The 13,025-nt window shown below is 45.7% G+C and overlaps 1 protein-coding gene across 1 annotated transcript in view; it reads right to left on the bottom strand.

Annotated features, from left to right (window-relative positions):
* Positions 1-13,025, bottom strand: part of RBM20 (RNA binding motif protein 20) — a 190,016-nt gene that overhangs the window by 35,009 nt on the left and 141,982 nt on the right. Inside the window, exon 6 of the mRNA XM_069567084.1 lies at positions 1,893-2,036. Within this exon, the coding sequence (XP_069423185.1) occupies positions 1,893-2,036 (144 nt within the window). The remainder of the gene's footprint in view (positions 1-1,892; positions 2,037-13,025) is intronic.

The following is a 13,025-nucleotide window of genomic DNA, read 5'->3' as shown; positions in this document are numbered from 1 at the left end:
TGTGAGCTGGAGAGAGAGGAAACAGTTATGTTTCCACAGTATTTCTCCTCTTTAACTATTCTAATAAAAACCTTTACAAAGAAACGGGCTTTTCCATTCAATTGATGATACAGGGAGTTTCTACATAGACCTTTTTTTTTGGCCACACTAAGCAGCTTGCAGGATTTCAGATCTCTGATCGGGGATTGAACCTAGGCCATACCAGTGAAAGCCAGAATCCTAACCACTAGGCCACCAGTGAACTCCCTTCATAGACTGTTTTGACTGACCTGTCAGTTTGCCCCAGGAGCTGCAGTGACAGACTGGTCACTGTTATTGTATCTTAGATTCGATGGGTTTGTATTAATACCATAATCAAGATGCAACAAACTGGTCAATTGACCACTGACTGATCAACGCAACTTCTTAATGTCAATGTTGAGAAGGAAACATGGTCTGTGACCAGGGAGCCCTCACTGCGAGCCCTCACCTCCCATGTCCTTGAACTGCGTGGGCTAAACAAGCTCATCCCCTCCACTTCCCTCACATTTGCTTTTGAATTTCAGTCATGCCTTTCTCTGTGGCTGTCACAGTCCATGGCAGAAGGGTGGGAGACCAAGAAGTCAGGGTTCTTTACAGTTTTATTTCAAAATCTACCACTCAGCTTTCTAAGTGCCTCTTTTTTAAATGTTTTATTTTTATACACTTTTTAAAGATTACTTTCCATTTACAGTTATGACACAACATTGGCTGCATAGTCTGGGTCATATAATACACCCCCAGCCTATGTTACACCCAATAGTTTGTACCTCCCGCTGGTCCACCTATAGTGCCCCTACCCCCACCCCATTAGTAACCACTAGTTGTTTCTCTATATTTATGAGTCTGCTTCTTTCATGTTATACATACTAGTTTGTTGTATATTTTAGATTCTACAATATAAGCTCTATCTGTCTGACTCTAAGTGCCTCATTCTTCACACCAACATTTTAGCACCTCTAGCTTTCACCTGTCACATGGGAATAAAATGAACCCAGGGAATCTCACTGCATTTATGTTGCAAGCTGAATTTTGGAAATTTGCCCAAAATAAAATTCTGAGAAGGAGGAATGAAGAGACTACACGAGTAGTCTAAGCCCAAGTTGATGGAGGAAGACCCCTGATGATCCAAGGTGGCTTTGATTTTCCAAAGTTCGTGCCTTACTTAAGAAAAGAATTTCTCCTGTGCCTGTTCCTCTGATTCCTAAAGTTAAAATAGTCATTAGAAATAAAAGACTAAATGTTCTTACTTCTGACCAGTCTCTGTATAAATTCCTCTCCGGACTTTAGAAATGAAGACAAACATAACCCCCAAAGACTCGATCCACATGGGCTGAGGGTTCTTAGTTCCTTAGATTAACCATGCACCCATTAATTCCCACCTACTCTCCTGCTACGAGAGACAAGGGCCTCGGATGTCAACACCAAGGATCGGTGAAAATACCTCTTCCCGGTCAGTTGTTGGCTGGCTCAAAATCCACATGCCATCAGAGATGAGAAATGTAGAAGGTGAGAAAGACTAGCATTAGCTCAGGGGGTGAGTAATATAGTGAAAAGACTCGAGTCCCTGGATTTCTGTTTTAGGAACCATCTGGCTTTTCTATGCTAAGGAATACTTTATTCCAAAACACATCCTCACCTCTAGGTAACTCGCAAAGGCCTGGGCCCATCACAAGAAGGGTAAAGTGAAACCAGAGGAAACGAAACACCAGCACCAATGACGGGAATCTCGGTGCTGCACCAGCAGGAGGCCAGCTGTGCATTATCCCTTTATGCTACGAACAGCTTCTTAAAAAAAAAAAAAATTATATAGTTCCCTTCCACCAGTGTGTGGTTTATCCGGTACCTACCAGTGTGAATGTGCCGAGACCTACCTGATTAGTAGACTTCATGAGGATGTAATTAGTGACCTTGCCAAAGGGCAGCCCCAGGTTAATGACGTCATTCTCTGTGCAGCTTCCCTCCGGTAGGTTGCAGATATGGACCACGCGGCCGGCGCCTGTTTTCCGCTGGGCAAACTAATGGGAACAAAGACCCACGGTTGGTCTTCAAAAGACATTTCCTTCCTGCCCTCTATTCCAAGTGCTCCTAATGGCTATCTCCCCCACCCAAATAATGACTGCAAAACTAAAATTTACAAAATAAATGCAGAAAAAGAATCCATTCGCAGACACATATGAAACATTGATTTTATGCCATCTCTACACAGAAGTTCATAACATTTTTAATGAGCAATCCTATCCAGGCTTGATAAAGAGACTGGGAAATGGGCATATCCATACATTGCTTGTAGGAAGTTATATATTGACAATCTTTTGAGAATATACTTTGGAAATATTGGACAAAGCTTAAAATATATAGGGTTTGCCCAAAATTTCCTTTCAGTTTTTCCATAAGATGTTATGGAAACTTTTTGGCCAACTCAATATATAGCCCAGGATCCTACAATCCCACTTTTGGAAATCTTACCTACAGAAATATATTCACCAATATGCAAATACATACAAGGACTTTTATTACAGTTAGCTTATTATAATAAATTTACAACTTATTGCCAAAACTTTTGGAAACAGCCTGAATGTCCAAGAATAGGATAATGACTGAGTGATTGATGGTTCACACATATGATGGAAAACTATGCAGCCATGAGGAGGAAGTGGTATATGAGTTGATCAGGACAAAATTTTTAAGACAGATCAAGTAAAAAACAGTTGCCAAGTATAGATGTAGTATAACACTATTCTTCTAAAACAAAACAAAAACCCAAAAATGTATGAGAAAAAGATGAAGCAAGTGTTGTAAAATCTTGATAATTATTGGAACTGGGGGATCAGTACATATGGGTTAACTACACTCGTTTCTGCTGCTTTGTATGTTTTAAATTTTTCACAACGGAAACATTTTAAAGGATATCAGCACAGACAGAGAAACACAGGGGAGGGTGCATATCAGCTTGTCAGTACTGGTTATCTTGAAAGAGCAGAACTGCAAGGGATAAGGGGAGAGACGTTTAACCTGTTTCTTATATACCTCGTATTATTTGACTTATAATTTTTTAAAAAAACCCAATTTAAAAAAAAGAACATGAAAGGACTGGTGAACCTAATACATACACAGAGACGTTCATAGCAACAATCTTTGGGTTAGGACAGTGGCTTTCAACACTTTGTTAGCCCTGAAATCCTTTCTTCAAACAAAAGCTTGCCCACCAGCCCAACATATTCAATAACTAAAGAGGAGCTGCTTTAGACAAACCTTATGGTCCAACACCCTGCTGCCACCCTCCATCCAACAGTCCCAAAGGCGCCTCTAAGGAACACAGTTCAGAAACAAGGACCTGGGCCTAATCACAGCTCTTGGAGGGAGGAAGTGTGTCTGTTTGGTCTGTGCAAACTTTAATCAGCCTGGAGTCTCCAGGAGGTTCAAGAATTAGTACCCACAAGCCAACCTAAAGTGGAAGAGAAGGATGCAATTTTCGAAACCCATACTAATAGCATAGCCCATATTTGCATAATCACCATCTTCTGTGATAAAGTGAACTTCAACATCTAATTACATTTGATGTAGGTCCTACTCAGCTATGGTAATACAATGGGGAAGTCTGAGGTCTCATCCCTAACAGGGTCTAATACTTGGGTAATTCTACCAAGAAAAGTCTTCATTTTTCTCATCTGGGCTGAGGACAATTAGAGTCAGTCAAGAATTTCCTTGGATGGTTCAGCCCTGAATTGGAGAAATCCATGTGCCTCTTTCAGACCTCCCTCTCTGCAGTGTCCAGAGGTCAAGCATTTCCCAAAGGGGGACAGTCTTCCGTGCCTGGCCCGGGTGGCTCCCAGAGCATGTGCGCGCCTCCCTAAGGTGCAAAAAGAGCTCTCCATAAGCTGGGAGGCTTTGAGTGTGAGCCTGGCTCAGAAGAACTGTGTCCTTCTCCAGAGGTGATGGGAGGAAAGCTAAGAGGCAGGATCTTTGCCTCTCATTAGGGCGAGGGGGCCACATCAAGATATCGACCCAGTTGAGCTCTTGGGCTGGGCGAAGTTGCCAATCCTCTGAGTTCATCAACAAAAGGGCTGAGGCTGGGTGCTCTGCCGGCTTCTCTTAGCTGGGCACATTTCTGTCCACGTGACTGCTGTGGTCGGCTCGGGCTCATGTTTGCTCAGACTACAGGGCAGACACGCAGGGAGGTTCTGGGCCCCTCCAGCTCCTTGCCTGTCCTGTTGCCTAGTGACCGGGCATGAGGGCCAGCGCCTCCCCGATTGTCTCCTGCAGATTAAAAGAGCAATTCAAGAGGCTTTTATCTGAGGGTTAGTGCAGCAACTGCTGCTGAGGGCAGAGCTTGCCTCTGAAAAATAAACACCTTCACTGCTGCAGGTCACCCAAGAACAAGATGAAGTCATGCTGCAGACAGATTACAAAGATGCCAAAATAAATGGGTCTCAATTAAGGTTTTCATTTAAATTTAAAAAGTACATTGCAGCAACATGGATGGACCTAGAGACTATCACACTAAGTGAAGTCAGAGAAAGACAAATATCCCATCACTTATATGTGGAATCTACACAAATGATACAAAGGAACTTTACTCACAAAACAGAAATAGACTCACAGACATGGAGAACAAACTCATGACAACCAAAGGGGAAAGTGGTGAAGGGATAAATAAGGAGTTTGAGATTAACAGATTTTTATTAAAAAAAAATCAATAGATAAAAATCAAGAACCTACTATATGGCACAGGGAACTATATTCAATATCTTAACCTATAATGCTTGGGGCTGGTGCACTGGGATGACCCAGAGAGATGCTATGGGGAGAGAGGTGGGAGGGGGCTTCAGGATTGGGAACTCATGTACACCTGTGGCAGAGTCATGTCAATGTATGGCAAAACCAATACAGTATTGTAAAGTAAAAAGAAAAAAGAAAAAGTCTGGAAAAGAATATATATATTATATATATTTATATATTATATATAATATATATAAAACAATCGCTTTGCTGTACACCTGACACTAATACTACACTGTAAATCAACTGCACCTCAATGAAAAGTTGTTCATTTTGAAAAAAATTTAAAAATAAAGTACCTATTTACATATTTTAAAAAAGTACATTTCATGGATGTACCCTCTGCACTGGGAGGCAGAGTCTTAACCACTGGATCACCAGGTAAGTCCTTAGAAACATTTTCTATGTGTTGTGCTCTTTTGCAAATATTCGATTTAAGATAGTTCAGCCTACATTCTGTGAGTGATCTAAAATATCTTAGGTTCAAAATCATATTTGATTCATAAAGGGCATAGAGTTATATGTATAATCACTCTAGTCCATCCTTAAATAGTTCATATAAAACATGGCTATTATTTGCCTTATGTCCCATGGGAGATCTAAATGATGAGGGAGGAAGGGAGGATATGGTCCAGGTGGTACTTCTAAAGTCTGCTCACCAGGATCACAGACAACCCTGAGTGCCCTGGAGCAGGCAGCACAATGTTCTACAGTTATTCCCTACCTGGGTTCTCTAAGAAGCCCAAGTCCTGAAGGGTCTTTGAAGGGATGGTTACTTTTGACATTTAAAAAAACCCAAGTTGAAATCATACTTTGAGTTTCTTTACTAATAAGGAAACCTTTGATTAGATCTCTAGGCTGATGAGAAAGGGTGACTCCTGTATCCGCTTTAAATTAATAAAAACAGGTAACTAGTTAATTACTCACTAAACTCACTAATAGTACTTTGGCAAATAGATAGTACTTTGCCAAACATAAAATGCAGGACAGGGGCTGCTTGAGGTAGGAGTGAATAATTTAAAAGGGTCTGGGCTGTAACAACTGCAAGACTTTCTGATGTAGTAAAAAAAAAAAACAACTCTGAACTTGGAAGACAGAGGACTGACTGGATTTCAGACCCAGCTCAGCTACCGAATAGGGGCATGACAAGGACAAACTGGCTTTCCTTTTGGGGCCTGAGTTCCCCAGTGTCTGGTCTGAGGGAGTTGGTCTACATGTCTCAAGTCAGATGTAAAATAGCCATGCTTATGTGGCTCAGCGTTCTAAAATTCCACTCGTCTCAGAACCCTTGCCAAGCTAAACCCTAAGATCCAGGATAATGATAAGTTTCCCCAACTGTGCTGGGCAAACACAGGAAACCTGCATCTCTCCACCCCCTGCCCCAATGAATGTAATGCCTGTCTTTCTACTCTGTGTGATCAGCCATGTCAGCACGCCATTTCACATGCACAAGGAGTCATCATTCAGACAGTCCTGTCTGTGTTGGTCTTGGTCTCCTCTCTACAGAACTGAAGGTAAGCTCCAAGCAGGGAGCACCTTGCCAAGGTGTCTGCCCCCCTGAATGACTGTGCCATCTGAAGGAACGAGAGGAGTTGAGCTCATACACTGAGATAACTAAACACACACACAGGGGCCTGCTACCACCCTGAGGACAGACACATCAGGTGTGTGCCTCTGACCTCCAGGCACTAGGGCCAGGGCATTAGGAGCATCCAGACAGACCTGGGTCTGCTCCCCAGTGTTCCTGCTCTCCAGTGACGGCCACGAGCAAGGGACTGACCTTCTCCAAGCTGATTTTGCTTCTCTATAAAACAGGGAAAATAAAAGCTGACTCCATAGGACAAAAATGCCACCATGTATTACTATATAAAGTGTCTTCATGCAAAGCCTGGTGTCAGCAAGCTTCTGTAAATAAATACTTGTTCCTTTCTTTCCTGTAACAGTTCAAGAATGTGCTGGGCTTCCCGGGTGGCGCTAGTGGTAAACAATCTACCTGCAAATGAAACAGACATAAGAGACAGATGCGGGTTCGATCCTGGGTCAGGAAGATCGCCTGGAGGAGAGCATGGCAACCCACTCTAGGATTCTTGCCTAGGAAATCCCATGGACAGAGGAGCCTGGCAAGCTACAGTCCATTGGATTGCAAAGAGTTGGACACGACTGAAGCAACTTATTATGCACACACGTGATGCTACTGGACAGGGGGGAAAAATGTAACTGTACTATGATGATGTAAGAGAACATCTGTGCTCTTAGGAAATTCATGCTGATGTAGTCATGGGTGAAGAGGTACAGTGACACCAATAGTTCAGGAGAAACATGCATACGGATCATTGGATGGATGGACGGACAGATGGATGGAAGGACAGATGATACAGAGAGACAAGAGAAGCACAGAGAAAGAACGATAGAGTAAATCAGCCAAAATGTAAAAATGTAGTGAATCTAAGTAAAAGGTATATGGGGGTTCTTATATCGTTCTTGCAACTTTTCCATAAGTCTAAATTAAATTAAAATTTGAAATTACAAAAGTAAATTTTAAAAGATGTGCTGTGGGGCAGAGCAGCAGCTAGACTTAGAATCGTGAGCCTGGTAGTGATGGGCTCTGCTAACATCCCACCCACTCATGCTCTCCCGGGAGGCACACAGGCGACAGGTGCATTTGAAACTTTCTGGTCCAAGGTCAAGTCTCTAAGAGAGCTAAGGTGTCTGGGTGGTAACTGAAGTCTGCATTACTAAGCTGGGGGGACGGACAATCATCCATCACCAGCCCAGGAGATGCTTCAGTCAGTTCACAAGCTAGCATGAGATGGCATGCCCCCACATGTAATCAGGGCCCTGGGTACATTTTCATCCGTTGGAGCCACTCATTTAAAACCGGATGCTGCTTCTGGATTTCCCCGGTGGTTCAGTGTTTAAGAATCCACCTGCCAGTGCAGGGGACATGGGTTCGATCCCTGGTGGGGGAAGATTCCATATGCCTCAGGGCAACTAAACCCATGTGCTGCAACTACTGAGCCTGAGCTCTAGAGTCCACGAGCCTCAACCGCCGAGCCTGCGCTCTAGAGCCCACGAGCCTCAACCACCGAGCCTGCGCTCTAGAGCCCACGAGCCTCAACCACTGAGCCCCACATGCTGCAACTACTGAAGTCTGTGCTCTGCAACAAGAGAAGCCACCGCAATAAGAGCCCCGCACATCACAACAATAGTAGAGTAGCCCCCACTCACAGCAGCTAGTGAAGCCCATGCACAGAAAGGAAGACCTAGCACAGCCATAAATAAATAAAGCAAGACCAGACCCTGCTTCTAATGGTTCACACGACCGGGTCTAAGGCCTCTCCAGTTCCTCGCAGATCTTTTATGGATGGGTGGAAATGTGAGCAGACTTGTGTAGGAAGAGTCTGAGACCTTTCAATGCCCTCTGATGCAAGAGGGAACAGACTTCGAAGATGAGTTCAAAGAACAGACCCAGTTTCAATAATTCACAGAGCTGTCATAAAAATGTGGCTCTGGGCAAGAGGCCCCCAGGGTGAGAGAAGTCTCTCAATCTGCTTTTAAGAGTTAACAGTATAGAGTCGCTCTTCAATAAACCATTTTCTCTGCTCCAGCCTCATCTCCTCTAGGTGTGACCTAATTTCACCTGGCACACAGTTTATAGGCCTCTGCTGGGTTTGTGCTAAACATAACTGAGGACAGACACAGGGAAAATGTTTATTTCTCGTGGGGTTGATTTGAACATACCATGCAGATAGTGAAAAAGCCAAGTCCCTCTATAGACAATACAACATGATCTGATTTTCCCCCAAGTATATACTTACAGTAAGTAAATTCGCACAGGTACACTAGCTGGAGACAGACAGTGAGAGCTGAAGACATTTACCTTTAGTTTTCACTACAGGGTTGGATTTTCTATTTTGTATACTTCTGTTACTGTTTAATATTTACATCATTTTACTATTTTTGCAGCAACAAAAAAATTCAGATTTGTAAGCAAAAAAGAAAAAAAAAGGCTCGTGCGAGTCTTCTGCGTCTTCATTCTTTGCTCTCTTCGAAAACGCACAAGGTGAGCCTTGCCGAGGGGACAAGAGCAAGGATAGAGCTGGAATGATGGAGGAGGGGAAGGGTATTTGCCACATCGGTTACTACTCTTCATGGTCTATGGGGGGTCAGGAGACCAGGGTGCTCTGAGCCAAGGACCTAAGAGGCCAGGGTGGAGAGACAGTTGTTCTAGAAACAGCCAGCAATCTGAGGGGCAACCTATGGCTTAAACCTCTGGCTTCTCACAACATTTCTATTTCGCTGTGCCTCGGTTTCTTTATTTACACGCGCTTTCTGGTGAGCAAGGTTCTAGTGGGAAAGAAACCATAAAAACAATGCATATCGTCCCCAGCCAGGGAAGCCCCATCTGAGGCACTAGCACTAAATAAACTCTAAGGTGTCTGTGAAAACTGCAAAGGGACTTTATGGGGACAGTCAGCAGGCAAAGTGCATCTTAGGCAGGCACAAGAAGACTATTTACAGGCTGAGAAGGCCCCTCTGGCCCCCTGCAGAAACCTGATTACCCTGTTTATGACGACTCAGGCAGCCAAGGATAAAGTGCCTCTGCTCCCTCACACGGCTGGAGCTTAAGTGAAAGTGAACACCCTTCTCCCGGGAGGGATCCTGGAGTTGGAGGGGAGGGGCCAGGGCCAGGCACAAATCACCCACCCATAGCAGAGCACACAACTGTCACTTCAGTGCCCCATCTCTGTCAGAAATAAACACGGAAAGGCTTGCATTTCTACCAAATTGAGATAAGTGCAAATTCAGCCAGTGGACAGGTTGTGTGGTCATTTTAGATTTTGCGGCAGTTCAGATACCCCCTGAAGCCTCCGTCACGCCATGGAACCCCGTGTGGCTGTTCCCTGCTTAAAAACAGGGGGCTTTAGAAGGAAGAGGGCTTCCCTGGTGGCTCAAATGGTAAAGAATCTGCCGGCAGTGCACGAGACCCAGGTTCTTTGCCTGGGTCAGGAAGATCCCTCAAAGAAGCGAATGGCTACCCACTCCAGTGCTCTTGCCTGGAAAATTCCATGGACAGTGAAGCCTGGTGGGCTATAGCCCATGGTGTCGCAAAGAGTTGGACATGACTGAGTGATTAAAACACACACTTTTTTAGAAGGAAGAACTGTTCTCTGCTCCACAAACAATAGTGATGTGACAGTGGCCAAGTCCTGGTGGTTCCCGCTTTTACTCAAAACGTGTTTCTGAAAAGATGTATGTTAAGCGGAATCAGGCAGAAACAGCCCGGCATTCAACTGGAAAACAATTCTGGAGGAAAAGGCACGAAAGCCTTCATGGGTCTCTATGGGGGCAGGAAGCGGGGAAAGTGGGAGGAATTTCAGCGTCCTCTTTAAATATTTCTTTTCTGCTTGAGTTTCCACAAAAAGCATACATTATGTAAGCAGGAAACACAATAGAAGTGTATATGCAAAAGGAGCTCTCTAGGCACTCACGGAGCCTGAAAAAAGCACCCTTGGGTAACAGATTAACCACCCCTTGGTGTATCTGCTTATCTTTGGAGACCAGCAACTGCAGACAGAAAAAGAATCAATAATTCCTCTGAGAGACTCTAGCACTACTTAAAGGAGCCTCGCAGAGTATTTTTCAGTAGTGGATTCATCAACTCATTTCTCGGCTTGTCTTCACAAGTCAGTATTTTTGGATTTTAGGTTTTTCTAAAGAAACACACCTACATTTGATTGCATTTGTCAGAAACAGCAACAAGAGGACCAACAGGATGAACCAGCACTGACGCTGCAGGGACCAGCTGGAGCAAACTCTGTCCTTGTCCCCCAAATATCCTTGGGAACCTCATGTGACCAAAGAGACTTTACAACTTACAACGACAAAATCAGTCAGATGACACCTCTTTGCCTCCACTGAGCGTGCACAAATGCCTCCAAACGTCTGGGTTCATCTTGGGAAACCCTGTCACGGTGCCGAAGAATTCGGCTGCCAGGTCTGACGGCCTCTTCACCTTTTGCTCCACGGCAGCTGCTGACTGAGGCCCAAGGAGACCTCATCACCCCCAAGACAGCCTGAGAGCCTGCTAAGCAACTTGTGGAGTGGAAGCTGGGGAGGGGCAGGGGAGAACGTACTAAGGAGAGAATCATCATGATGGAGAGACCTCAGAGATGAGCAGGAGGGCTTAGCGGTTAAAAGTGAGGCTTCTAGAGCCAGGTCCCCTGAGTTCAAATCCCACAGCTGCCCTTTACCAGCTGGGTGACCTTAGGCAGGGAATTTAGTCTCTCTGTGCCTCGGTTCCTCACCTCATAGGGTTGTCTAGGGGATTAAATGAGTTAATACATACAAAAATGCTAAGAAAGTATTGAGCACCATATAATAACAGCTATTATGATTATCATCTGACTATGTCTGGACTTTCCATCACCTTTCTGCTGCCACAGCACAGAAAGCAAAATGTTTCTTGTGTTGCTTCTCAGGCTCAAGCCAGATGAACACCCCATCTCTAGGCGTCCAGAGGAAGCTGTACTCACAAATGATCACGAGTCAGCACATTGCTGATGTCTGCCCCCTGCCTGGGTAAAGCCCTTCCGTGGGAACTCTCAGCTTCTCAGGGGGAGCAGACGGGACTAGAGGGATTCCCAGACAGAAGGAATGCTGACCCTGAGACCAGCCCCTGGTCACGCGGCCAGGAGACAGAGCGCAGGTTTATCTGGCCACAGCACGGGTTTCCCCACAGCAGGTTAAATGGACTTGCGCTCAATACCAGCCATTATTACTGCTCACACACTGCACGGTTCACTAATCCTTGTCACCGACATGGTCTCTGACCTTCACAAGGGCAGCACAACACTGGTCTGCCCTGAGCCTCATGCCCATCTTACCACTCAGACCACCGAATCAGAAGACAGTGCTCAAATGGCCACAAAGATGCTCCGAAGTCAGTGGCATCATCAGAAGGCTCACAAGCCGAAATGGAAACCCAACTTCAAAAGTCATTATCAGGGGAGTGTTTGCCCCACTTGAGGAAAAGGAGTCTCCCAGAAATAAAGTGACTTGTTTGAGGCCACACAGCAGCGGGCTCCAGACCTGGGACTTGAACTTGGGCTCTGGCCCTGCGGTTCACTGGTCGAGGCCGGAGGACGTGGCTAAGGCACAGGCCGACACAAAAGTGTTCTGCCCTTCTCTCCTCGCCCCACTCAGCCCCCGCCCCTTTATAAAGGGCTCATCTGCCCCAGTCTCTCTTTCCTGTGTCCAGATCCTTGGCCCACCTGCCCCCTAGTCCTGCCTCCCCCATCTGGGTCACAGCCCCTTCTGCTCAGTGCTGGGGTCTCAGAATGGGCAGAGAGCTGGCTCCATGGTCCACAGTGTGGGCAACAGGCCCTGGGGTGGGAGCCGGGCCAGAGCTGCCAGCGCCTGCATCGGACACAAGGTCATGGAATCCAGCATCTGACTCAAAGACAAATGACAGGTTCAGTCAATTCACCCTCTCTCCTGGGACTGACCCAAAGCTGCTGCTGACCAGGCGTGGCTTTCCATCTGAAGACTGCACAGAGAAACCACAACGTTCTCTCTCACCAAAACATAGGCTGCAGACAGGGGCGCCCCCTTGAAGCACTTCTCCCCGAAACACAAACAAACAGAAATTGCGGTCCAAGCAGGCCTCGCTTCTCATCATGAACTTCCTCACCTCCCCACTCATTCAGCACCCAGGGTCTAAACCTAAACATCTCAGCTTGCTCTTCCCAAGCTTTGCTCTGATGCCCTGACGCGTGGAGAGGATGGCATGTGGGGAGACTGGCTCTTCTGAGCTGGAGAAAAAAGAGCCTGCAGCTGCTCACATGACAAACTGGAAAAAAAAAAAAACCCACAGATTCAGGCAAAACCACACAGACACTCGCCCTCAAGCAGGGTTCGGTCAAACGTAGAGGATGAGGTGGTTAGATAGCATCACCGACTCAATAGACATGAATTTGAGTAAATTCTGGGAGACACTGCAGGACAGAGGAGGCTGGTGTATTATAGTTCACAGAGTCACAAAGAGCCAGACACGACCTAGCGACTGAACAACAAATTCGCTTTATGGGGGGCTCTGTGGCTCAACCCCTTCCACGCATTTCCCAGGGAGGAAAGGAAGCTGGGTAGCTCCTGGGAGACCAGGCTACACGGAGTGGGAGAAGCAAGTGGGGAGAGCAAGTTGTCACAATTGGTGGGAAAAAGAG

This window comes from Ovis canadensis, chromosome 22, assembly GCF_042477335.2.
Source record: "Ovis canadensis isolate MfBH-ARS-UI-01 breed Bighorn chromosome 22, ARS-UI_OviCan_v2, whole genome shotgun sequence".
Classification (NCBI taxonomy): domain Eukaryota; kingdom Metazoa; phylum Chordata; class Mammalia; order Artiodactyla; family Bovidae; genus Ovis; species Ovis canadensis.
This window is presented reverse-complemented; position numbering and strand designations above follow the sequence as displayed.